Raw genomic sequence first — 25,402 nt, 5'->3', positions numbered from 1 at the left:
ATTCACCAGAGTAGCTATTGCACACACCTAGACTGGAAAGGCCAAAGCCACAGATGAACTTCTGCCTGATTCAAAGACCCAGAGCCTCCTGGCTTTTGTATGTAAGCACACAAGGAACCGAAGAAGCCCCTCAAGTCTGCATCAGAAGCCCATGCCTTCAATTTCCAGAAGTCCCTACTCACGTGACAGCTCTTGCTTAATTGCCCTTTAAACTGGTTTATGGCTTTATAGCGGCCTATAAAAGATGATTTCCAAATATGACAAGTGCTGCAAGGCTGAAGAGGAGAGTTACCCCTCCCGGGGCAGGGTGAGGAGCTGCCTGAGAGCGGGGCGCCATGGGGCGATACTCGGGAAGAAGATTCCGATTAGTCCTCCTGTGCGCGGTGAGCATCCTCATGTTCGTGATGGAGCTGGTCATCGCCCACATGGGCAACTCCCTCTCGCTGGCCTCCGATGCGTTCGCCGTCCTCTCCCACTTTGTGTCCATGATCATTGCGTGGCTGGGCGTGAGGGCCAGCAGTATCCACCGGCACAGGAAGAGCACGTTTGGCTTCCTCCGGGCAGACGTGGTGGGCGCATTCGGCAACTCCATCTTCGCCGTGGCGCTCATGTTCAGCATCCTGGTTGAAGCCGTCAAAAGGTACATCAACCCCCAGAAGACAGAGGAGCCACTGCTGGTCCTCAGTGCTGGAGTTATTGGCCTGTTCTTCAATGTCCTTAACTATGTCATCTTGGACTGCTGTTACTGCACGGCACGCAGGCCCCGGGGAGGCACTGAAGCAGGTAAAGAGCTGCGTGGACGTTGTAGCAGGTTTGGGCGGCTGTCTGGCAGGTTGCACTCTGATTGTGCTTTTGAGTCAGGTGCAGTCCGTTTGGCCGGCCTCTTGTCCATGACCTCACAAAAGATCTTTCTCAAAGGAGTTGCGTCCCGTCCAGGGTTGCCTGTGAGCTGGGGGGCAGCAAGCCGCTTTCGTCTTGGGGGCCTTTAGTTTTTAGTCACCGGGAATGAAAAGCATTCAGAGAGGTGGACAGGGAGTCAAGGTACTGAGCAGGGTCAGGAAGGAAGCAGTTTGAAAGAAAGTGGATGTGGCATTGAAAACAGTCTCCTTAAATCCGTGGCCAGATCGACATGGCTGTGTTTGAATTTAAAAATAATATTTTAGAGTCCCCGCAAAGTACATTTAAAAAATATCGGACCCTCTAACCAGCTGATAATCAAGCAAAGGGTCAAATAAGTGGCGAGGCTGATAACCTCATAGGAATGTAGACTGGAAGGATTTACAGAAAATGGCGAGGGAACAAATAAAGGTGATCTAGTGATGGGGCGCCTGGGTGGCTTAGTCAGTTAAGCGTCCGACTTTCGCTTAGGTCATGATCTCGCGGTTCGTGGGTTCGGGCCCGCGTCGGGCTCTGTGCTGACTGCCAGCTCAGAGCCTGGAGCCTGTTTCAGTCTGTGACTCCCTCTCTCTCTGACCCTCCCCTGCTCACGCTGTCTCTCTCTCTCCCCTAGAAATAAATAAAACATTAAAAAAAAAAGATGATCTTGTGAACTTAGTTCTTTTTAAGATGGAAACATTTGTACTTATTGTATGCGTCCATCCTATTTGACAAAAAGGAAAACTATTTACACATGAATCTTTAGGAAGGACTTAAGCATGGGTACCAAACTTATTGAGCCATCTGTCAAAAGAGGGAATTAAATCTTGGGAAAGAACAATAACTCTAAAGCAATAAATCCAAAGATAAATCATTAGATGAAAATATGTTTCTTTGTTGCTACAGTAGGAATTAAATATACATAAAAAGCTTCTTGCAGAAGAGAGAAATTTCCAGTACTTTTTTAAAGAGTCCCATAACATGAACAGACCAGGTTCAAATCATGATTCTACCATAGCGCAGCAATCTAGTTAGCGCGCCTCGCCTGTCTGCCCACGGGTAATATGAAAGTAGGAAGGATCCAGTGAGATCCCAAGTGCATAGCGCTTAACATGCACTTGGTAAAGAGAAACTGTTGTTTTTGCTTGGGAATAGCTTTCTCTCTCTGTCTCTGTCTCTGTCTTTGTCTTTCTGCCCTTCTCCCGCTCGCTTGCTCTCAAGGTTACAATGCAAGTCTTTGAATTATGTAATAATCCACAATCATTGAATTCTAATTGCTCATCTGGATTTGAAGAAATTTTAAGATTTTCCTTATTTGGTGCTGATCACTTTTCTCTCACTAGTAGGGGTGTTCTACAGGTAAGCTTGGGGAGTTTTAGAGTCCAGGTTTGCATTTTTCATCGTATTCCTTCTGCCTCTTCTCCCAGTGTAAATTATGTCTGCGAGGTCCAGTCTTTTATGAATCTCTGTCTAAATTTCCCTATTGGTAAAATGTATGTTATGAGAGCACCGATAGTATATATTAAGCAAAAAAGGGAACAAATAAGAAACTAGAACCTGTATCTTTATTCAATGTAATGAATCATTAAAACCTTATCTTTTTAAAAAGATGATAATTAACTGGAGACCCTAAGTCTTGTTTACATCAGTCATCATGTAGAAATTATTACTTGAGATTCCAGATTATAAANAACCGCGAGATCATGACCTAAGCGAAAGTCGGACGCTTAACCGGCTAAGCCACCCAGGTGCCCCCAAATATATATATTATTGCTAAGTATAATTCTAAAGCAAACAGATTTCAAAGAAATGGTTAGAATCAGCTTTGAAAGTGTCACCACCACTAAACTTACCACTGTGGTTCAGACAGATGATATACACCTGCATACAGTAAAATCATTTTAGGCAAAAGGTTTGATGCTGACCAATGTGAAAATTGATAGACAAGTATAATTTTAGTTTTAGAAATTGAATTATTGTCAGGTCTTAGATTAGCTCTTGTTTGGAAAATGGTGCTTTCCAATGTTTATGCCCATGCTAAGATAGTGAAAGGAGGCTTAAGACAAATATTTCACCCTGACTGTATCATTTTTGATTGCCTCCATTCCAGAGCATCTATCTTCTTTTGAAAGATTGAATGCTAGATAATATTCTACTTTATATAACTGAGTACAGTGATAGATAGGCACATAGAGCTAATGTTTTAAGATCCACATTCTATGTTCACTTTATTTCGGTAGTTTCTGGTATTGCAGTCTTCCATTAGAAATTTTAGAATGCATAAATCCTTCAAGTAATTTTAGGATAGCTACTTAGCTTTGCATTTATGCTTTGATTTATGTCTTTAGGACTTTTACTAAAACATACATTTTGATATCTTTCCCATCACCTAAATAAGTTTAAAGCAAACATTTAGATGAATCTCATAAACTGACATTAACCCATTTTTAATTGTCTTCCATTTCAAGAAGAAATTGATTAAACCATATATACTAATTTATCCCAGGAGGTATACAATATGAGAGAAAAATGACTCTTGACTTCAGAAGATTTGACCTTCATTTAGGATAAAGAATTTCTGTATGCCTAGAACCCTAGCCTGTAGCACTGTGGTACCTCCTGGATTAGTGATCAGAATCAGGATAATCCATCTCTCTCTCCAGAGAGTTTTTACATAGCAAGTCTGTACTTTCTTCTCGTTCTGTGGATCGTTAACTTGTTCTGCTGGATGCGTCTGATGTGGGAATTGGTATCAGTTACATCTGCTGTTTGAGGTCATAGGAAAGTAAAAAATAAGACCACTAACTTTAAATTAAATGTTAAGAGAATAGACAGTCTAAAGAGTTAAGACTTTAAATACCCTGAGATTCATGGAATAAGAAAGTTTGGAAAATCAGACAGATGGAGCCAGAAGTTAAATGAAACAAAACAAAACAAAACAAAACACCCCCGGGAGAAAGGAATGTAGAAGATTCAGCTGAGATGAAGGACTCCCCTGGGTCAATCCCTCTCTGGCATGGGTCCATCCCTGATGTGAAACGTGATAGGGGAGCAGGTATTTTTGGCTCAAGTAAAAGGCAAAAATGAAAAAAAGTAAAAATCACAAGCACGGAAGAAAAAACAAACAACAGGGAAAGTCTGAGATTTGGATGGTTTACGTGTGTGTTTGGGGAAAGAGCAAGAGGTTACAACAACATGTAGACTCAGATCCCAAGAAATATGTGACACCAGCGACCTTCTTTCTCTAGACTTTAGGACTAGATGTACTGCGCTTCCCTTGTTTTCTACTCCTTGTTTACTGGATTTTCCTTGACTTTCATGTTGTCTTTTATGTTTTATTTTATTTTTAAAAATTGGGTTTTCTTTAAAATATAACTACTATAACTCTCTATGCCCTCGCCCTATACTTGAACAGATACCTTCGTATACATTGGCCTTTATTGTAAACCGAAGACAATTTTGTGTGGCTCTATCTGGGATGTATTAGGCTTGCCATTTATATAATTTATAGGTGACCAATTTATATCTGAAATATCTGCTTATTACTTTTATTTCATTTTTTTACAAAATGCCTTTCCTTTGAAACTTTGTTTTGAGTCCAAATTCTCTCCCTACCCCCTCCCCCAACCTCTCCTCCCGCCCTCCTTGTCCCTGTCTCTCTAGCCACCTGTCTGGCATTAAGTTTCTCCAATCAAATCACGAGAGGCAGTGACAGCACAGTAATCAACCTAATTCACTGTTCCAGAAGATTTTAACACACTGCTGATTGGCTGTTCTTGTAAGCTTCTAGTTTAGACTCAGTACTATAGCCTGATGGGAGCCTTTCGCATGGACAGTCCTGTAGATCCTGAAAAGAAATCTAGTTTTCTTTCCTTGTAGAGCAAATTTGATCCAGAGACCAGCAAAATAAGCAAGACTCTGAGAGTTTTAGGAGAGGCAAGGGGGAATCTGCTTCTTGTTTCCCAGTAGCAAATACCGTGGAGTGAATAAGAGGTCAGGAAGTGCACAATCGAACACAGCTTTTCAAACTGGAAAGGGAATGTTCTCTGGATGGAGGTTCCCTGAGTTCTGTGTCTAATTCAGACAGGATTGGAGTGATTGGGCGTTTGCAATATTATTACATCATTTTAAGAATCATGCTTAATTCCCAGAATCTGTTACTTTGCCATTTGTCCATACCTGACACTGTTGTTTTCCAAGCACTATCTTGGACTTTGAATGATTAACTCCATGTGAGGGTTCAGTGGTAAGTACGTACGTACACACACACACACACACACACACACACATACCTATTGTAGATGACAGTATCTCTCCCCACTAGATCCATATTTTCTCTTACATCTCTTCCGTATGTTCATGACAGCTTGGAGAGCCCCTCCTCTCTCTTTTTCCCAGTGACAGGGTTCTGGGTCAGTTGTAGGGAGTGAATAAGAAAGATTAACAGAAGATTGAAAACGAGGTGCTATTTCACATTTGTCAAGTCAAATTCAACTGAAGGGAGAAAAGAAGGATAAACCAGCTCCTTGTTCTCAACCATTTTTGTCTAACATGCAGAGGCTATTCTAATATCTGAGTTAAACGTTCATGAAAACCAAGCGTTTATTGACATCTGTGGGTTGTCGGCCACTCAGGAAGTGTACAGACAATAGTCACAGCACTGTGTGGCAAACATTTGGAGAATTGCCTGTCTTATGAAATAATTAGAATGTATTGCATTGATTTGGAGAATTGTATGTACTGTGACAGAATATTTGCTATTTACATTTTACAGATAAGAAAACGGGTTGAGAGTCAGGTCCATAGTCACATAGGTAGCTCATGGTAGAGCACAAAGAAATTACAAAGTTGAGTCTAGGCCCTTGATTAAAGACCTCCTCTGCTTCACCCAAGGAAAGAAAGAAAGAAAGAAAGAAAGAAAGAAAGAAAGAAAGAAAGAAAGAAAGAAAGAAAGAAAGAAAAAAAGAAAGAAAGAAAGGAAAGAAGGAAGGAAAGAAGGAAGGAAGGAAGGAAAAAAAGAAAGGAGGAAGGAAAGAAGGAAGAAAAAGAAAGAAAGAAAGAAAAAGAAAGAAAGACACTGAAAATTTGCTTGACAATAATCACAAAATAACATGTCAAAAAGTGCCTATTAATACACTATAAACTGAATCCCAGTAGCTGAGTGACCTCCAGAAAGTTACTCAAACTTTCTAAACCTCAATTTCTCTATCTGTAAAGTGGGTAGTATCTATCTTATAGGATGTTGTGAGGATGAAATTATATTGTGTGTGTGAACTGTTCCACATAGCACTTGGTGGTAGTGGATGGTAGTGATTGTCCAAGGATTGAAGGGCAAAGAATGAATGAAATATTAGTAAGCCCCCCTGGGGCCAAGTCCCTTGCTTTGCTTTATGACCATGACATGCAGCCCCTCTTTATCCCGGGCCAATACTTGTAACTGTTTGCTGTTAGTTATACATTTGATCAATACAGATCCATCACTACTCCTGGAAAACCACACAAAACATGTGTGTTACTGATGACAGGTTAGTAGCATCCTTAGCAGGGTGAACCAAAGGGAACATGGACCAGTCACTGGAAAACACATGTTCTGGGACTTCTTCCTTCATTTACTGGGTCTAATGATGGAGAAGGTACGTAACCACTTTGAGCCTCATCTCATGTATCATTACACCTCTTTTAAAGAATCAATATGCTTTTCTTTTGATAAATAATACCTTCATGATGCATGATTTTTCAAAGGTAAATGTTACCTTCCTCATTTTCAGTGTTCAAAATAACACTTGTTATATTGGTTATATTTTTCTGGTACTGGTTATATTTTTCAACTGTTAAAAAATTATGTATTTTATTTTTTAATATATATTTTTTAATGTTTATTTATTTTTGAGAGAGAGAGAGAGAGAGAGATGCGGGAGAGGGCCAGAGAGGGAAGGAGACACAGAATCTGAAGCAGGCTCCAGGCTCTGAGCTGTCAGCACAGAGCCCGACGCAGGGCTTGAACTCAAGAACCGCGAAATCATGACCTGAGCTGAAGCCGAAGGCATCACCGACTGAGCCACCCAGGTGCTCCAAAAAATTTAAAGATACTAACTTCAGACTGTCACGCTCATGAAAATAATGCAAATGTAGCTCATAGTTCCAAGTTGCAAATAAAGAAACTGAGGCACCAAATGTTTTAAAGTTAATCCAGAGTTGATGCTGGACCCAGGACTTAGCATTTCCATACCTCTACTCTGCCATAAGGTGATTTGCTTTTTAACATTTCCCTACAGTTCTGACTACTGAATAAGGATATCCCCATTCACCTTACTGAGAGGTTGTTTTCCAAGAAGGTGGGGTGAGAGTAAACTTACTATTTTGGTTTTCTTTTGCCAAATGCTTACAGGATGTAAAGAACATATTTGCTATTTTTCTCCTCTGTCTTGGTCTTTCGAGAAAGAGAGTAGTCAATGTAGTTTTTATAAAATATTATGTGTAACTGTCTCTAATGACTATGACATGTCATCACTTTTTATAAGTGGCCATAAATCTAGTGACTCCGTTTTCTTAGAAATGTTTTCCAAAGTCCACATCCTGATATTTGTTTACCTCTGAGAAGGTGACTTGAGAGAATTTTGAGGGAAGTAATTTTTTAAAATTTTTAATATTTATTTTTGAGAGACAGAGAGACAGAGCATGAGTGGGGAAGGGGCAGAGAGACAGGGAGACATAGAATCCAAAGCAGGCTCCAGGCTCTGAGCTGTCAGCACAGAGCCCGAGTGGGTGCTTGAATCCGTGACCCATGAGATCATGACCTGAGCCAAAGTCAAACACCTAACTGACTGAACCACCCCGGTGCCCCGAAAGTAATTTGTGATGAATCTTATCTGTGCTCTTGTTCTTTATCTGCAGTGACAACACTAAAAAATGATCCTACCTCAGACCTATGAGAACTAGAGATTAGTTCCTTACAGGGAAGTGGCAGAAAAGTCAGGTTTGAAGGAGGCACTCTCAGAAGGGTCCACTTGTTTTCTGTAGAATTCTTTACCTGAAGAAACTGCCTTGAGGTTTTGCAGGACAAAATAAGAATGGAACCAACATCCAGTTCTATCACTGATGACTAGAATCCATTGAGGAGACTGTCTGGACGTTATGGGGCCAATAAATAACTCCCACCTTGAGGCTTGAGCTACGTGAGGGTGAAAGAATCAAAGATAGTCAGATAGCAGTAAGAAGAGTAGTCCAGTTTCTCATAAATGCCGGATTGGAGAAGATACCTTGAATATCACAATAGACTTCCTAATACTCATCTCAACAGTAAACATACCCTTCCTCTTACAGGCAGAGCTCAACAACTTGGGGAGCAGACGTGGGCCCCTAAACACAGAGAACGTACATCCTCCGAAGGCAGACAGTTGGAAAGGCAGAGCCTGGGAGGGGCTGCACCAGGCTTCTTCCATTCCTTCAACTACACCTAGCAGTGAGAGAACTTCCCACTCCAGGAGGGACTTCTTACCTGAAAGTTGGAGAGGGAATGAAAAGGGTCAGACAGAGACCACCCTGGAGTGCCCCTCATAGAAACATGAGACAAGAGGAATGGAGGTCTCCCCCTACACTCGCCTGCTGTGTTTTCTTCACTCATAGTTCTCCTTGACAGACTAGAAGAATAGGTCAGTGTGGCCCACTTTCTTAAGGCGTGTGCTCCCAGTACCAACCACTGTTTCCTTTGGGTATTCTTCTTGGGACAAAGGCTTGGCAATTTTGATACCCCCTCCCATGAATGAAATGGATTAGAAAAATAAGCATGTTAATGAAATCAACTCTGAGCCTCCACAAGTGTTCAGAAATTACATTGTGACATGAAATGATAGCATCAAGACATTTTAAGAATTCAACATCAGCAATATAAAAATCCCCCCAATTTAAATAGGACTCTTCTCACAATATCAAATTGTGAGAGAAAAATTAAAATTCCAAATTAGATGTGTTTGACCTTCTGAGTTATATTCGGAGAAATCAAAGCTTGTCATTATTAATTTAAAGGCCAGACTATTGCTATTTTAACATTTTATTTTATTTTTTATTTCTACCCTGAGTCCCTATCTCTATGCCCTCAAAACCACTAATCTGTTTTCCATCTTCATAATACTGTAATTTCAAAAATGTTATGTAGATAGAAACAAACATATGTGACCTTTAAAATTGGCTTTTTTTCTTTCAGAAAAATACCCATAAGGTCATCCAAGTTGCATGTATCAGTAGTTGATTTCTTTGTATTGCTGAGTAGAATTCCATGGCATGGATGTAGCTGGATTTTTTTAAAGCCATTCTGCCAGTTTTATGCCTTTTAATTGTTATATTTATACCATTTACATTCAATGCAATTATTAGAGTTTAGGGCTTAACCATTTCGTCCTTATTTTTTGTTTTTCATTTCTCTGTTTTCCTTTTCCTGTCTTCCTTAAACATTTTTTAGAACTCAATTTTGATTTTCCTATTGCTTTGAGTTTTTGAGGCTATCTTGGCATAGCTTTGTTCGTGGTTGCTCTCGACATTACATTACACTTACTTAATCACAGTGCATCAGTACTGGTGTCAGTATTTTACCAGTTTGAGTGGAGTGTAGACACCTAACTTCCCTTTATGTCTCTTTATCATCCCCCATTTATAACTGATATAGTTACACTAGTCCCTGAGTCCTTGTTCACTCTTTTATTTAGGAGTAAGTAGAATTTTAATCCAGGACTTATTTTGAAAAGTTCATTTTCTTTGCTTTTTAGTTTTTTGAGTGGTTTTCAGCCTCCTCATTTTGGAGTGTCTCCCCCCTCAACCCCCCATATCTCTGCTGTGCAGCCAGTATTCACATTCAGCTTCTCATCTGAGCTGTTAGAGACTTGCATTAGTTTTGTTACCCATGGCATTCACACCATTGTCATCATACTTTGATCCCACACTTTCATCCAGTAAGTGGCCAAACTCTTTAGCAGAGGCAAGCAGACAGGAGTCATTGAGATTTGTCTTTTGTTTTCTCAGTCTATTACCCATTCATTATAAAGGATACAACTTAGGAACAGCCAAATAGAAGAGATGCCCAGGGCAAGGTATGGCAGAGGGTGTGCAGGGCTTCTCTGCCCTCTTGGGGTGCACCATTTTCCCAGTACCTTGATGTGCTCACCAACCCAGGAGCTCCTGTTTCATTTCCCCCCATTTTCTTTTTATTGTTCAGATAGGGTACTTTCTGTTATTCTATCTTCAAGTTTGCTGAGTTTTTCCTTTGTCTTCTCTACTCTGTTGTCAAGCCTGACAACTGAGTTTTTAATATTGGTTATTGTATTTTTCTTTTTCTTTTTTTATGTTTATTTATTTATTTTGAGAGAGAGAGAGAGAGAGCACGAGCAGGGAGGCAGAGAAGGAGGGAGAGAATGGATCTGAAGCAAGCTCCGTGTTGTCAGCACAGAGCCTGACATGGGACTCAATCTCACAAACCATGAAGTGATGACTTGAGTCAAAATCAAGAGTTAGACACTTAACTGATGGAGCCCCCAGGTGCCCCAAGTTATTGTATTTTTCAGTTTTAAAATTTCCTTTTAGTTCTTTATTTGTTGAGACTCTCTATTTTTCATTTATTTCAAGTATATTTGTAATTGCTTGTTGAAATATTTTTATGATGGCTACCTTGAAACCTTTGTCAGCTCGTACTAACATCTGTGTTATCCAAGCATTGGTATTATTTTTCATTCAGAAATTTCCTTGGTGTTTGTATAATGAAATATTTTCAGTTGAGTCCTCGACATTGAGGTAGTAGGAGACTGTGGATCTTATTTAAAATATCTGTTTGATCAGGCCTCTGACACTGTGCTGGTAGAAAAAGGGATTTGTCATTATAAGATGGGAGTAGAAATCTATATTCCCACCTGGCCTCTGTTGACACTGGGCAGGGATGAGAGTCTGGGATCCCCGTTAGACCTTGACTGATAACACTATGGCTGGGAAGAAAAGGACACCTTCTACTGAGTTCTTAATCTTAGCTATTTTTCATTTATAGTGCTTGATCGTTACTCACACTTTCCATATCTTCCTTTATTCCTGTATATTAAATATGCTTAGCTTATATTCTGTATCTTATATTTCAACATTGGCAACTTTTACATGTCTGATTTTGCTGTTTATTATTTTTGCTGCTTCTCTCAAGGTGGCTTCCTTTCTTGTGTTTTAAGTGTTCCGTGATTTTTTAGTGCGAACTCACTCGTGTTCAACGGAACTTTCTCTGAGGGAGTTCTTTGAGGAATAGACTTGAAGTACATTCTTCCACATAAGATATGCATTTGTTTCTGTCAGGTGCCTGAGGATATTACCAACTTGTGAGCACATCAAAAACTTTTTGCTTGAGAGCTGTTGTTGTTGTCACTACAACATAGGTAATGTAAATGCAGACTGTGTTCCTACATGAAGGCCACAGCATGGTTTCCACTGTTCCTCTCCGCCATAACCAAGGCTGAAACATGCCCTTTCTTTGTTGTCTTCCTTGCAAGCGGTGAGTTTTTGTTTGTCCGATTGTTTCGTTTCACTTCAACCTTTCACCCAGGGATTGATCTTTGAGGGGATCTCTGATCCAATTCTCCCGTTTGCACGGATCTAAGTTCTATCTCTTCTGCCATCTGTGTCTATATGGCTATTAAAATCATTTGTTCTTATTGGAAAGATATCCCTAAGCCAGATTCTGGCTTCAACTCATCTAGATGGATTTTTGCTTTTTACTACATTTTTGGCCTCTGAGTATTTTCTTAATTTCCTGCCACGCTTTTTGAAGAGTTCAAAGAAGTCTGACAGAACTGCATAATGGTATCCCAGAGCTAGAGCCCTTAATATAGATAGAGTCGGGTTCTCAGAACTCAGCACTTAGGATAAACCAGGCCCTCATTACCACTTACAAGGACCATAGCAGAGACTCAAGGCTGTCAGATGAAAGGACAGCAGGCAGAGGGCGCCCTCCTGTTTTTTGTGTCTCTACGAGGCCAAAGAGATGGTGCCAGACTGGCCAGGACCAGACCTGCGTCCTCAGCTCCACTGGTAGAGACCTTACAACAAGGGGTTAGTTATGTACTAACATTTCCATATCTGGTCAACACACTGCATCCTTTCCCAGAGGATGATATTTAAAACATTACTGCCTACTCACAGAGTTTAGAAATTTGCAGAAATGACATCCTAGGCTCCATATTTATTTATTTATTTTTAAATTTTTATTTATTTCTAGGAGAGAGAGAGAGAGACAGCATGAGCAGGGGAGGGTCAGAGAGAGAGGGAGTCACAGACCGAAACAGGCTCCAGGCTCTGAGCTGGCAGTCAGCACAGAGCCCGACGTTGGGCTCGAACCCACGAACCGCGAGATCATGACCTAAGCGAAAGTCGGACACTTAACCGACTAAGCCACCCAGGCGCCCCCCTAGGCTCCATATTTAATTTGTGGCACTTTTTCTTCCCAATCCGTGTGTGTGTGTGTGTGTGTGTGTGTGTGTGTGTAAGAGGTGGGGGGGAGAGAGGAAGACAGGAAAGAAGGGAGGCAGGAAGGAAGGAAAGGGGAGAGGGAAGAAGATTTTGAATTCCATTTCCATCTTGGCCTCTAGTTTCTGGCTCTGTTTACACTTGGTCTCTTGTGAGTAGGCTTTTTCCCATCCTGTACCTCAGGGACTATCGCCGCTGCCTCTAGCTTCAGAACCGCTTAGACCTGGGAATCCTGCTCCCTGAGGAAGCTTCTCCCTCATCCACACCCTCAGCCTGAGTGTCAGTCTTAGCGGGTTTCTGAGCTGAAGCTATTTTGAAGGTTTGAAGATCATCCCGTTGCTTCCACTCTTACTTTATGCTCTTGCAGATCTTGTCTTTCCACAGCTGTGGAATGTTCAGGCCTCGAGTGACATATCATCCTGCTAAATCTCTTGTTCTGAAATTGGAGGTGCTTCTGGTGTTTTGCTTCCTTTCGTGTTCTTTCTTCAGAAAGGCTCAGTTGAGTTGTCAGTGATTCAGTGGTTCAAGAACAAGTTCTTAAAATTGTTCCCTTCCCTTCTCTACCACATGTGAGGCTGGCATTTCTGTGAGACTTTTTTCCTTTCTGTTTTGTCGTTGTTTGTGGGTCAGGCATTTGTTTTTCCCACATAGATTTTTTTTTTTTCTTATCACAGTGAGAAAGTGAAGTCAGTGCTTTCTCGGTCTGCCCAAAGCAACTGTTGTCCAAATAAATCTTGTCAACTCTCACCTGTCTGAGTTGGATCACCTCATTTGAAAAGCATTTTCCACTTAAACAAAAAATGTAACCTGAGTCTCGACCCAAACTATCATCTCTTGCCTCAGTCCCCTTCACTGTGTCTCATTCTTCCTATGTCTGTCTTAGAGTCCTGTCTGTCCCTTGACCTGTTTCCATAGGACACAAGGAAGCCCTTACACCCACAGTGACCATTTTGATTTGAAGCATTTGATTTAACGCATCTAACAATGCTTTAAATATTCTATGCTAATCTTCCTAGGCTTCTCCTCTCAAATAGTTCCAAATTTTGTGGAAGCTTTGTAAGGCTGTGCCCATCTTTACACACTGGTTCCTTGTTCTGGTTGCTGTAATGAACCACCACAAATTGAGTGGCATAAAACAACAATCATTTTATGATGCTTGGGATTCTGTGTCCTGGCATTTGGAAAGGAACCAGTGGGAACAGCCTGTCTGCCTCACAATATCTGGGGCCTCAGCTGGAAGACTCCGAAGTGGGGTAGTGATTTGATGGCAGGGAATGGCACCATCACATGTCTGGCTCGTGAACTGGAAGGTCTCAACGTCTAGGACTGCCGACTGGACTTGTACCCCCCAGAACCTCTCAGTGTATCTTGGCTTCCTCACCCTGGAGTAGCCTCAGGACGTCATATGTGGTCTCAAACATGAGTGTCCTCTCAAACGAGGTAGATGCTTCAGTGCCTTTTCTGGTCCAACCTCAGATTCTATAGATTACATGCCAGAGATAACATGGGAGTGTCAAGCTCATGGACCCACTTCTGATGGAAGGAGCATCAAGATTACCCTGTGGGAAAACATGTAGAATAGAAGATATGGTTGTGCCCATCTTTGGAAGGAGCAATGTGCACAGATTGCCCTCAGGCTAACAATTCATATCACTTCCCGCATACAAAATCCACTCCTCGGGATCCCTGAAGTCTCATCTCATGGCCCAGGCTCTTGCCATCTTCCTCAGCGCCAGCGTGAATGAGGTTCCTCGGGGGGACTTCCTTGCGTGTCTTCCCCTCTATCTGAAGATCTGTGAACTAAGGTACAAAGGACCTGTTCTCTGCACACCCAACATACAATGATGGGGTGGGGGAGGGGATATCACATAAGTCCTATAGTCCCAGTTGCTTTTATTTCAGACAGTATTGACAGCTTTAAGAAGAGGACTTTTACTAGGTCCCTGACTCCGGCTCTCTGGTGGTTGTGGGAGCATTCCAGAGCCCCGTCAGCTGTCTGAAATCTTGCCTTTCTGCTTCTGAGCTGAAGGATTTCTTTGGTTCCCCGTCCCCAGTCTGATCGGATCTAATCCTCTCTTTAAGAATATTTAGACATGTGTGCATTTCCCTTTCTTTTTTGCATCTGTCTCGCTTCAGGAAAACTCCCTTCCCCTGGTGCTTGTGAGAGCAAACTATGCTCTCGCTCTCACTCACTGTCTGAAGCATAGAGTAAAACCAGTCTTGAAAATTCATGTTCACCGAGGACCTGTTAAAACAGCCCTGCAGCTATAACAACTGCCATTTTTCTTCTGTAGGCAATAAGCTGCTGTGACTTGCCAAGGTCAAAATGCTGCCGGGCTCACACTGACTGGAGCCGTAAAACCTTACAGCGCCTGCTCCGTCTCACCAGTAGCTGCAGCCGCCATGTTACTTTGGCCTGTACGTTCCTAGCTTACTCCTTCTCCAGGCTCCTGCCTACTCGCCAGTATGTTAAGGCTTTAGGGGCTAATAAATAATACCCCTTTCTTATTCTCCTGGATTTTGAAGCAATTGTTAGATTAAGATGGTGACAATTGAGCATAATACCAACTTTATTGCATATATGACACATTCATTATAGGATATGGCTTAGATGTGTGGCAGCAAAAGGCTTAATAGTTCATCCTAGAATTAAACTCACCCACCCAGTCCCAGACCTCCCTGCACAGGGCAGAGCCAGCTGCAGGTAGTTTCCTTCTGGAACCTGCAGAGCAGGATTGCAGGTCTCTGCGGGAAGGCGAATCTGAAAAAGAAAGGCCAGAAGAGGTCAGTCGAGAATGCTCCAGTCTTTCTCCCACACTTCGCACAATCAGAGTAGTTACCCTGCTCCCAAGAAAAGCTGGGCAAGTGACAGAAAGAGGTCAGGAGTGTCACTCTTGTAAAGATGCCACTGTGCAAACGCAAGCTTAGGGAATGGAGAGTCTCCTTAACACAAAAAGCTGCGAGCTACAAGGTGAACCGTGTTCGTTCATTTTCTTCCTTCCTCCCTTTTTCTTTTATTATTTTATCTATTCTCTATTTTATTCCCTGTCATCCTGTGGGCCACAGAGGGAGTGGGTATCAGGGAAGGCTCCCTGAAGAAGTGGCTTTTGAGGCCCAAGGCACGAGGAGAAGAAGGTGAGCGGGGCAGAGAATGCCCCAGGAGGAGGGACTAGCATGAGCCAAGTCCCAGAGCATGGACTGGGCGAGCTCAGCACAGGAACGAGCAGAGATGGAGAGCATTAGTGAGCCTAAGACTGAGTCCTGGGACACACCAACATTTAGAGATTTAGGGGAGGAGGAGGAAGTACCTGTGAGCTAGAAGGAAAACCAGGAAGGTGCATTATCCAGCCGTCAAATGGAGAAGGTCTTCAAAAGGGAAAGCAAGATCTTCAGTAACAAATGTTGCTGGGCATTTCAAGATGAGCAAAGAAAACCAGTGGATTCAGGTGTGAGAAGGTCGCGAGGAAGGCTTTCACAAAGCCTTTCCAGTGGTGTCATGGAGATGGATGTGGCATTGCATGGGTGACAGAGAGAATGGAATTTGAGGAAGTAAAGACTGCGACAGTGTTTTCAAGAGTTTCTCCTTTGGAGGGAGCAGAAAAATGGAGCAGGGATAATTTCCAACATTGGGGAAGAATCATATTTAGTCAGCCACTTATTTATTTATTTAAACATATTTACTTATTTTGAGAGAGAACGAGGAGGGAGGCGGGGAGGAGAGGGAGAGAGAATCCCAAGCTCTGTCACTACGGAGCCTGGTGTGGGGAAGACATGATTATTAGGGGCTCTGAGTCACCTCTTCACTGCTTAGTAACCAGACAAGAAAAGGAACTCCCACCCCCCACCCCCGCTCTCTGATATATTTTGAAAACTTCAAGAGAAGAACTCTGGTTCGTCCATCTGGGATCAAGCGCCCATCCTTTGAATCAAGCACAGTGACCAGGGAATGAGAAACTCTGGCTCAGCCTCAGTTATATGCCCATGTCTTGTCCAAGAGGACAGGACTTCTGACCAGAAGGAAGTGAGGGCGGGGGAGGGGGGCCACGAGGTGTTGGGGGTGGTCCCAGGGAACCTAAAACCCTGGCTGACCCATTTACATGACTGGTGGTTACAGATAACGGTGCTGGCTTCCTGGAACTCATGTTGATTGTGGCTCCATATCTGCAACAACAGCAATGCCTTCTTCTGTCTTCATGTTTGTACCTCCTTTGTCTTATCTGATGTTCAAAACATCTACATGCCCTGAGTAGTAGGAGGTTCTTACTTGCATTTGACAGATTAGGAAACTAAGGCTCAGAAGTTTAGTGGCTAAGTTGTACAGGGATTTCGTGTTAGAGGTCAAGAATTTCAGTTCTCCTCCAGGCTTCATCGTAATATTAATTCAACACAGCTTCTGATTTGGGGACAGTCACAAAGTTATGTCTCTCAATCACCCTGATTTTCCCTGATCTTCTGCCACATGACAACAGGTGATAGAGCCATGATGGACAAAGGAGTATAGTAATAATGATAGCTGTGAACTTTGGAATTTTAAATGTGTAAAATGTTTTTTTTTTAATATTTTTTATTTATTTCTAGGAGAGAGAGAGAGAGAGAGAGAGTGAGCAGGGGAGGGTCAGAGAGAGAGGGAGTCACAGACTGAAATAGGCTCCAGGCTCCGAGCTGGCAGTCAGCACAGAGCCCGATGCGGGGCTCGAACCCACGAACCGCGAGATCATGACCTAAGCGAAAGTCGGACGCTTAACCGACTAAGCCACCCAGGCGCCCCTAAAATGTTTTATTTTAAATGTGCTTATATTCTTAAAATATTTTATTTAATCAATGCTTTACATTCATAATACCTTTTATGAATCAATAGCTAATTAGTTCTAAGCTAAATGGATTATTGTAACCAAAGGGGAAATAGACAATCCTATAAAAAATAGGGTAATCTAAATAAGTGGGAAGGGGATTCCACATGGGTACCTATCAGAGGTCAACAATAGTCCTGGAAGGATAATAACCAGAAAGTAAGGAAAAGAGCCACTCTTTGTCAACTGTCTACTCCGAGGGCGCCACGCAGCGTCTCCTCTCTGCTATCTCCTTTCAATTCTCACAGACGCTGTGTGAAAGGATATGATGATATCCTCCAGATGGTAGAGACAAACATAGACCTCAGAAAAGTTAAGTGACTTGCCCCGGTGCTTACAACTCAGGGAGCCAAGATTGTATCCCGGGATTGAGTGGCTCCCAAAGCCACGCCTCTCCACGACAGCACCCTGAATCCTGAACCAGTCAGTGCATTTGGCAGATAAAGGTGAAGGTATTATTTATAGGTTTTATTTTACCCCCTCCCACACACACAATTATTCATACAACTTCTTGGGCAAATCGACTTTCTCATTTTCATATACCGTAGTCACATGGGATATGGTTCTCAGACCCCAGTGGATGCCTGAAATCATAGATAGTACCGACCCTTCTATAAACCGTGGTTTTTCCTATGCATACATATCCACGGTAAAGTTTAACTTATAAATTAGGCACTGGAAGAGATGAACAGTAATAACTAATAATAAAATAGATTATAGAAACGAACTGCAATAAAAACTATGTGAATGTGGTCTTTCTCTCTCTCAAAGTATCTTACTGTACTCTCTCTTCCTGTGATGATGAGAGATGATAAAATGCTGGGTGATGAGATGAAGGTAGGTGACTGGCATAGGCATCCAGATGTAGCGTTAGGCTACTATTAACCTTCTGAGGATACATCAGGATGATCATCTTCCAGAGCGCGGCTCACCGCAGGCGACCAAATCTGTAGAAAGTGCAACTACCGTGGTCTAAAAGTTAAGGTGACTTTAGCAGGGAAGAAGTCTGTGTGAGAATGTTTCAGATGGAATTAAATAACACAGGTAAAGGCTTCCTGTAAATTATGAAGTGACTGAGGACTTAACTTATAGCTAAAATAATTATTGGTTTAGAATCAATATCAAGGGAGAGTTTCTCCCTGGTTCTTGCAACTTTGAGTTTTTTTGGGCTTTGCTTCCATTTGAATTGAAAAAAAAAAAAAAGGTTTTTTCTCCAGTTCATCAAGCAGGAGTCACACCCAAGTACTGTCAGTAAGTGATGAGTTTTGGATGATGTGTTTCTTGAATCCCCAGTTCTCATCCTTTTCCCCTTCGTCCCAAATGCCAGATCCCCTTTCTTGTGCTCGTTCTCACTTACCCTCCCTTCCCTTTCCAAACCTCACGCACAGCACATCCCCAAGGGCACCTGGGTGAGCCCTTGGGACCTGCAGACAGTATGAAGGAAGCACACGCACCAGAGCCGCAGAGCCCACAGAGCCAAGCTGACCCCAACTAACACGGCACTGTCACTGCCAAACGTCTCAAACAGCCCAACCCCATCATCCCCGGTGTGACACACAAATCAAAGGCATTCATTCGTTTACACCTGGTAACTTGGGTTCTTGTACAGGGTCTTAGTCCATGCGGGCTACTAACAAAAGACCACAGAGTAGGTAGTTCATAGAAAACAGACATTTATTTCTCACCTTTGTGGAGGCTGGAAGTCCGGAATTAGGCTGCCAGTACGGTCAGGTGTGAGCGCTTTTCTGGGTTCATAGCCAGAGCTTTTTCTCTGTGTCTGCATGTGGTGGAAGGTGCTAGAAAGCTCTGTGGGGTCTCTTTTATAAGAGCACAAACCCCATTCTTAAGGGTGCCACCTCATAACCTAATCATCTCTCAAACACCCCACCTCCCAATACCATCATCTATGGGGCTTGGGATTTCACCGTAAGAATTTGGGGTGATACTTGGACCATGACACTTTCCTTCCAGCTGCAGGAACTCAAAAATATTTTATCTTACATCTGCATAAGTTTCACTGCTCCTTAGATTAAGTTGCAAACCATTCTTTAAATATATTTTTCGGGGCGCCTGGGTGGCTTAGTCGGCTAAGCGTCCGACTTTCGCTTAGGTCATGATCTCGCGGTTTGTGGGTTCGAGCCCCGCGTCGGGCTCTGTGCTGACTGCCTGCTCAGAGCCTGGAGCCTGTTTCGGATTCTGTGACTCCCTCTCTCTGTGACCCTCCCCTGCTCACGCTGTCTCTCTCTCTCTCCTAGAAATAAATAAAACATTAAAAAATATATATATATTTTTCCTCTAAAAGTAACCCTGTGTGGATCCTATGGTGAAAGGAAATATTTCTCCCTCCCTGCACTTGGATTTAAAAATCAAAGTGGTAGTAGTTATGTTTTATGAACACTTATTGAGTGAGCCCTTCTGATGAACTTGGCACTGCGCTAAGCAGTTGACATGTTTTCTCACGTAAGCCTCCTGGCAACGCCATGAGATACATTGCAGGTCACACACGAGGAAAGAGGAGGTTGTCAGGAGCTTTCCCCAGTCACCCAAGTGAGTAGCAGAGCTGGGATTTGGTTCCCAGTCTGCCTGACTCCAAAGGTCAAATCACTAACTGCTGTGCTACTCTCTCTTTCAAGGTTTCTTCAAGTGAGTACAAACTCAGAATGATCTAGAGCTTGTTTGTTTGTTCAATAAGCAAGTTGTGTTGTTGATGTTAGGATGGGTGCATTCGCACCACCTCGGAGCCTGGCGCTGCGAGCAGACACCCCACTTTGCTGGAGTCAAGTGGCATTTTGGAAAGACCAAGGCTGGCTGACGGGCATGCGCTAAAGTCGTGTTGGGCTGAGCTCCTCCTCCTGAGTGGGCTGTAGCTCACAAGTGCTGCGGAGGGCTATTCCTGGGGAACAGCCCGGGGAACAGCGAGGCTGACCGCTGACCCGCTTATTATCTTCTTCACATCTCGTGCCTCTATCATCAAAAAAGAAAAAAATGTGGTCACCTCAAGTAAAGAATCTCTTAAATTTAATTGCATGCTAAAACACTTTGAGAGACATAACGCACAGTTTGGGGTATAAAAAGTATCTGGGTTACAAAGTGTCACAAATATACATGTTATATAAAGTTGCCAACAAGGAGCTGAGGTGTACACAAGAGTCTTCAGCTGCCTGGAGAAGCAATTTCCTTTTTTTTTTTTTTCTTTTGAGAGGGAGAGAGAGATCATGTGGGAGCCGGGGAGAGGCAGAGGGAGGGAGTGAGAGAGAGAGAGAGAGAGAGAGAATCTCAAGCAGGCTCCATGCCCAGGGCTCCATCTCACGACCCTAGGATCATGACCTGGGATGAAATAGAAATCTAGTCGGACACTCAATGGACTGAGCCACCCAGGCGCGCGCGCACACACACACACACACACCGCCCCCTTTTTTTTTTGTTTGAGGGAGAGAGAGGCAATTTTCTTTTGAAAGTCATCATGATATATCACGCCCTGCGTGTTTGGTGCTGGGCTAAGGGTGGGGAGTATCCAGCTTCTGATGATGTTTTTAAATCTGGAGGCAGGAGCTATGAGGTAAAAGAGCTACATCTTTTATAAAAGTAAGAGTTTGGTGCCTTGGACGAGATATCCATTCCCCTCCTGGAAGCTAGAATTGTCTCTTGTCAACTAGAAAAAAAATGAAAACAGGGGCGCCTGGGTGGCCTNTCTTTTATAAAAGTAAGAGTTTGGTGCCTTGGACGAGATATCCATTCCCCTCCTGGAAGCTAGAATTGTCAACTAGAAAAAAAATGAAAACAGGGGCGCCTGGGTGGCTCAGTCAGTTAAACATCCAAGTTAGGCCATGATCTCGCGGTTCGTGAGCTTGAGCCCCGCGTCGGGCTCTGTGCTGACAGCTCAGAGCCTGGAGCCTGCTTCAGATTCTGTTTCCCTCTCTCTGCCCCTCCCCTGCTCACACTCTGTCTCTGTCTCTGTCTCAAAGATAAATAAACATTAAAAAACTTTTTAAAAAAGAAACAAAAACAGCCGCTTTTTCAATTTCTTGAAAAAAGTTTGTTACTTTCTGAGTCAGTACCAGTGAAGGAAGAACATTTGGTATTATAATCTCTGACTTTTATAAATCATAGCGCATCAAGTTCTACGCCAATGAAAGTAAAACTTAAGAAATCATTTGTTTAGAACAAAGGAGTGTTGAAAATGACCAAATCAATATAATGGGGAGGTGGAGACTGTAAGCCCTAGAGTTTGATGCCTAGATCGGACCTCTAGTCTCTCAGTTACATATTATGTAATCTTGGACAAGTGACTTAAAACCTCTGGGCTCCGTGTTCTTCCCCTATAAAACAGTGCTTATTTTATGAGTCAGTTGTGAGTACGAAATGAGATAATGCCTATAAAGTCTCAGCACAGGGCTGGGAAGTCAAAGCCCATTAAACAAATCTTTGGAAACCTCATTATATACAGGAAAGTGTAAGATGCACCCTAAATTTTTGTCAATTAACTTAGATTATATATATTCTCTCTCCATATAAGCTGTATTCTATGTATGTATGTATGTATGTATGTATGTATGTATCTATTCATCCATCCATCTAATCATAGCCAGCTAGTCAAACCATTTTTCTTATGTGCATTTTGTTGACACCCTCAGCCCGTGTTGAAGGCCAAGCCCTGGGCAGGGCCCCTCAGACACAGCTCCCTCCTCCACTTCCTCAGCTGTCTGCCGGCTTTCTAGTTCCATCAACCGCCCTCCTGGAGCAGTGACATGATTCTTCTTATCTGCTTTCGGTTGGGAGAATGACTGGGTAACAGGCACAAGTGATACATTTCTGCTGACCTCGGGTTTTTCCTCCGGTTGTGAATGACAAAGAATTGCAATCAGCAAGGACCGTCGGAGAATTGGCAGGTGATTTGCACGAGGCCTCTGTCTGGGTCTGACCGCTTTGCCTGCGGTCCTACCTTACGTGAGTCAAGGCTTCCTAGTTTGAAGACCGTATAAGCCAGAAGCTGGGATATCTTTCTTCGGATCAGAGGGAGACATCGGTAGTTCAATAGCAATTCTGCGATACATGTGCCGCGATGCTAATATTAATACTAGCATGCTAACGTTGAAATGTGGCCTTCCGGACCACTTCGCCCTTCCGACCTCCTCCTGAACAGTGTCCCCCCCCTCACCCCACACCTTCTTTTAATTCCTGTGTTTTTTTTTTTCTTTTTAATAAGCAGCTAGCAATTTACTGAGTGCTTCCTCTGTGCCAGGCACTGTTATAATCACTTTATACTTATTAACCCATTTAATCTTCACAAACATATGAGAAGAGCCTATTATTATCCCCTTTTTACAGCAGTGAAAACCAGCCCAGACAATTAAGGAACTTGTCCAAGGCCAGACAGCTGCAAAACTTTCATCAGCCTATCTATATATCTCTTTGCTTCTTTTATTTATTTTTTAAAGTTTTTTTAATGTTTTATTTATTTCTAGGAGAGAGAGAGAGAGAGACAGCGTGAGCAGGGGAGGGTCAGAGAAAGAGGGAGTCACAGACTCTGAAACAGGCTCCAGGCTCTGAGCTGGCAGTCAGCACAGAGCCCGACGCGGGCTCGAACCCACGAACCGCGAGATCATGACCTAAGCGAAAGTCAGACGCTTAACTGACTAAGCCACCCAGGTGTCCCTCTCTTTGCTTCTTTTACATTATTGTCCATTTTAATACTAATTTTTGGAGATACTTTAAATGATCCATTTCCTCAAGTCCTCAGTGTAGGGATGTTTTCCTGGAGGCAGGGAGGGAATGGGTAGTGGGCTTCTCGAGTTTGGGTGCTCAGTAGGGAACCTTAGGACCCCTAAAAGACAAGATTGTGTTTTATAAGGTGAAGGCAATGAACGGGGCTAGAATCAGAGTGCTGCTAAATGGACACAATTCTTTCCAAGCCCAAACCAGATGTGTTTCAGGAATGGTTAAAGTTCAGGGGTTAGGGACAGGAGGAGGGGGGGATAGAGATCACCAGACGTCACATTCAGATCCTTTTGGGAACGAGAAAAGAATATAAAACAAAATAGAAAGAAAATCGTGGGCTCTCCCACGACCCCTCCCTGAACCCCCAACAGCAAACACACTTCTTCATGGATTCGCCCCCTCGGCTTCCGCCGAGTCCTGGGGACAGCTCTCCTCTGGATAACTTTTTCTTGGAACCCAGCCTGTTGTCAACAGGAAAGGCTTTATTTGGAATAAACCTTCATGGAGGTCAGTCGATTGAACTTTGAGTATCAGGTCATGCTGTGAGGGACACATGGGGGTAAGTAGAAAATTCTCTGCAATGGAAAACGAGGCACGTACACAGAGGAGGCCTGGCCTCGCTTCCTCCGTGGTCAAGGGACTTGGGTCTACCACAGGGAGAGCGCATTTCTGAGCGCTGTGTGGGGGTGCCATGCTTACAAAAAGTACGATCTGTGCTTTCCTCCAGGGCCACCCCGCAGTTCACCTGGCGGGAGGCCGTGTGAGTGAAGATGCTGGTGGTGGGCGTGGGGGTGGAGGGGACAGGGACGACCTGGTGCCGGGAGGGGGGTGATAGGAACGATACCCCGCCCTCGGCGCGAAGGCCATGCGCAAGGACAGGCTGGACCCCGGGCTGTACGGGAGTGGGGATGCTACGTGAGGGCCCAGCTCCGGCTTCAGGCAAAGGTTAGGCAGGGTTGGCCGGGGCCTCCCCGGGTTAATGTGGAATCTACAATGCGAGCCGCGTCTGGGCACGTACGCGAAGGTGTCCACGTCCACCGCAGCGCACACACCCCACAGCCATCAAGGTCCTTATCGCCCGCCCGGAGTCAACAGTCGCGCCCTGGGATGGGAGAGACCGGGGAAGCGGGGTCGGTGGGTGAATCCCACCCAGGCCCCAGGGTGTCAGGGAGGAGGGCGCTGCAGACACGCCCCCTCTCCCCAGCCGCTGCGCGTCTCTGCCCAGCGCTGTCCTAGAAGGCCAGACATTGGCCCGTGGCCACCTGCCAAGCGGGGCCGGGACCTGGGGAAGGGGGAAGGGGCCTCGCAGGCGGCCCGAGGGCCCTCAGAGCCGGCCGCCGCGGCCACTCCCTTAGACTCTGGACGTGCCGGGCCTCCGGGCGCTCTGCCTCCGCCTTATAAGAAGCCGGGCGCCGGGCGGGCAGCGAGGCCGGAGGCGGGCACCGGGCTGGGCCGCGCAGGGGCGCCCCCACCGGCGGCGGCTCGGCGACATGGGCCGCTACTCGGGCAAGACGTGCCGGCTGCTCTTCATGCTGGTGCTCACCGTCGCCTTCTTCGTGGCCGAGCTGGTCTCGGGCTACCTGGGCAACTCCATCGCGCTGCTGTCCGACTCCTTCAACATGCTGTCCGACCTGATCTCGCTGTGCGTGGGGCTGGGCGCCGGCTACGTGGCGCGGCGGCCGCGCGGGGGCCTGGGGGCCACCTACGGCTACGCGCGCGCCGAGGTGCTGGGCGCGCTGAGCAACGCCGTCTTCCTCACCGCGCTCTGCTTCACCATCTGCGTGGAGGCCGTGCTGCGCCTGGCGCGGCCCGAGCGCATCGACGACCCCGAGCTGGTGCTCATCGTGGGCGCGCTGGGGCTGGCCGTCAACGTGCTGGGGCTGCTNGCCTCGGCGGACCGCAAGGAGGAGCGGGGCGCCACGGTGATCTCCAACGTAGCAGGTGCCTTTCGGTTGCATCCTCCGGACCTCTCGGCCTTGCCCTCCTGCCACGCGCGTCCCTTCCTCCGCATCCACGCCCTCTTTCCTTTCTTGCGGGCGGCGGCGGCTGCTTCTTGCGTGCGTGCGTGCGTGTGTGTGTGCGTGCGTGCGTGTGTGTGTGTGTGTGCGCGCGCGCTTGCTTGCTTGCTTGCTTGCTTGCGCTTAATCCATTTCCCCTGCAGCCCGGTTTAATTCCCTGCTGCTAATGTATCGTATTCTTCAGTTTCTTTTGTTTTCTCCTGGATCCTCAAGCTGGCTGGCTTTCTTTCTTCTTCTTCCTCTTCTTCTTCTTCTTCTTCTTCTTCTTCTTCTTCTTCTTCGTCTCTTTCACCTCCCCCTTATTCTACCTGCTTTGGAGTATTGATTGTTTTGAAAATGAGCTGTTATTGGGCAACAGATAGCACTCCCCACCCCCTACCCCTTCCTTCGATGCTGTCTGCACTTTGTTTTCTCCCTCGCCTTTTGTTCATCCTTCTGTCCCCCTGGGGGTTG

The 25,402-nt window shown here is 44.5% G+C and overlaps 1 protein-coding gene across 2 annotated transcripts in view; it reads left to right on the top strand.

Annotated features, from left to right (window-relative positions):
• The first annotated feature begins 335 nt into the window (after positions 1-335).
• The window catches only part of SLC30A10 (solute carrier family 30 member 10), a 37,569-nt gene continuing 12,502 nt past the window's right edge, over positions 336-25,402 (top strand). Inside the window, exon 1 of one of the 2 annotated variants that reach the window (XM_077759564.1) lies at positions 336-783. In XM_077759564.1, coding sequence (XP_077615690.1) covers positions 336-783 — 448 coding nt within the window. Of the gene's footprint in view, positions 784-24,229; positions 24,873-25,402 lie in introns of those variants that run through there. The other variant, XM_077759556.1, reaches the window with a different exon arrangement.

This window comes from Crocuta crocuta, unplaced genomic scaffold, assembly GCF_008692635.1.
Source record: "Crocuta crocuta isolate KB4526 unplaced genomic scaffold, BGI_CrCroc_1.0 scaffold556, whole genome shotgun sequence".
NCBI classification, from domain to species: domain Eukaryota; kingdom Metazoa; phylum Chordata; class Mammalia; order Carnivora; family Hyaenidae; genus Crocuta; species Crocuta crocuta.
This window is presented reverse-complemented; position numbering and strand designations above follow the sequence as displayed.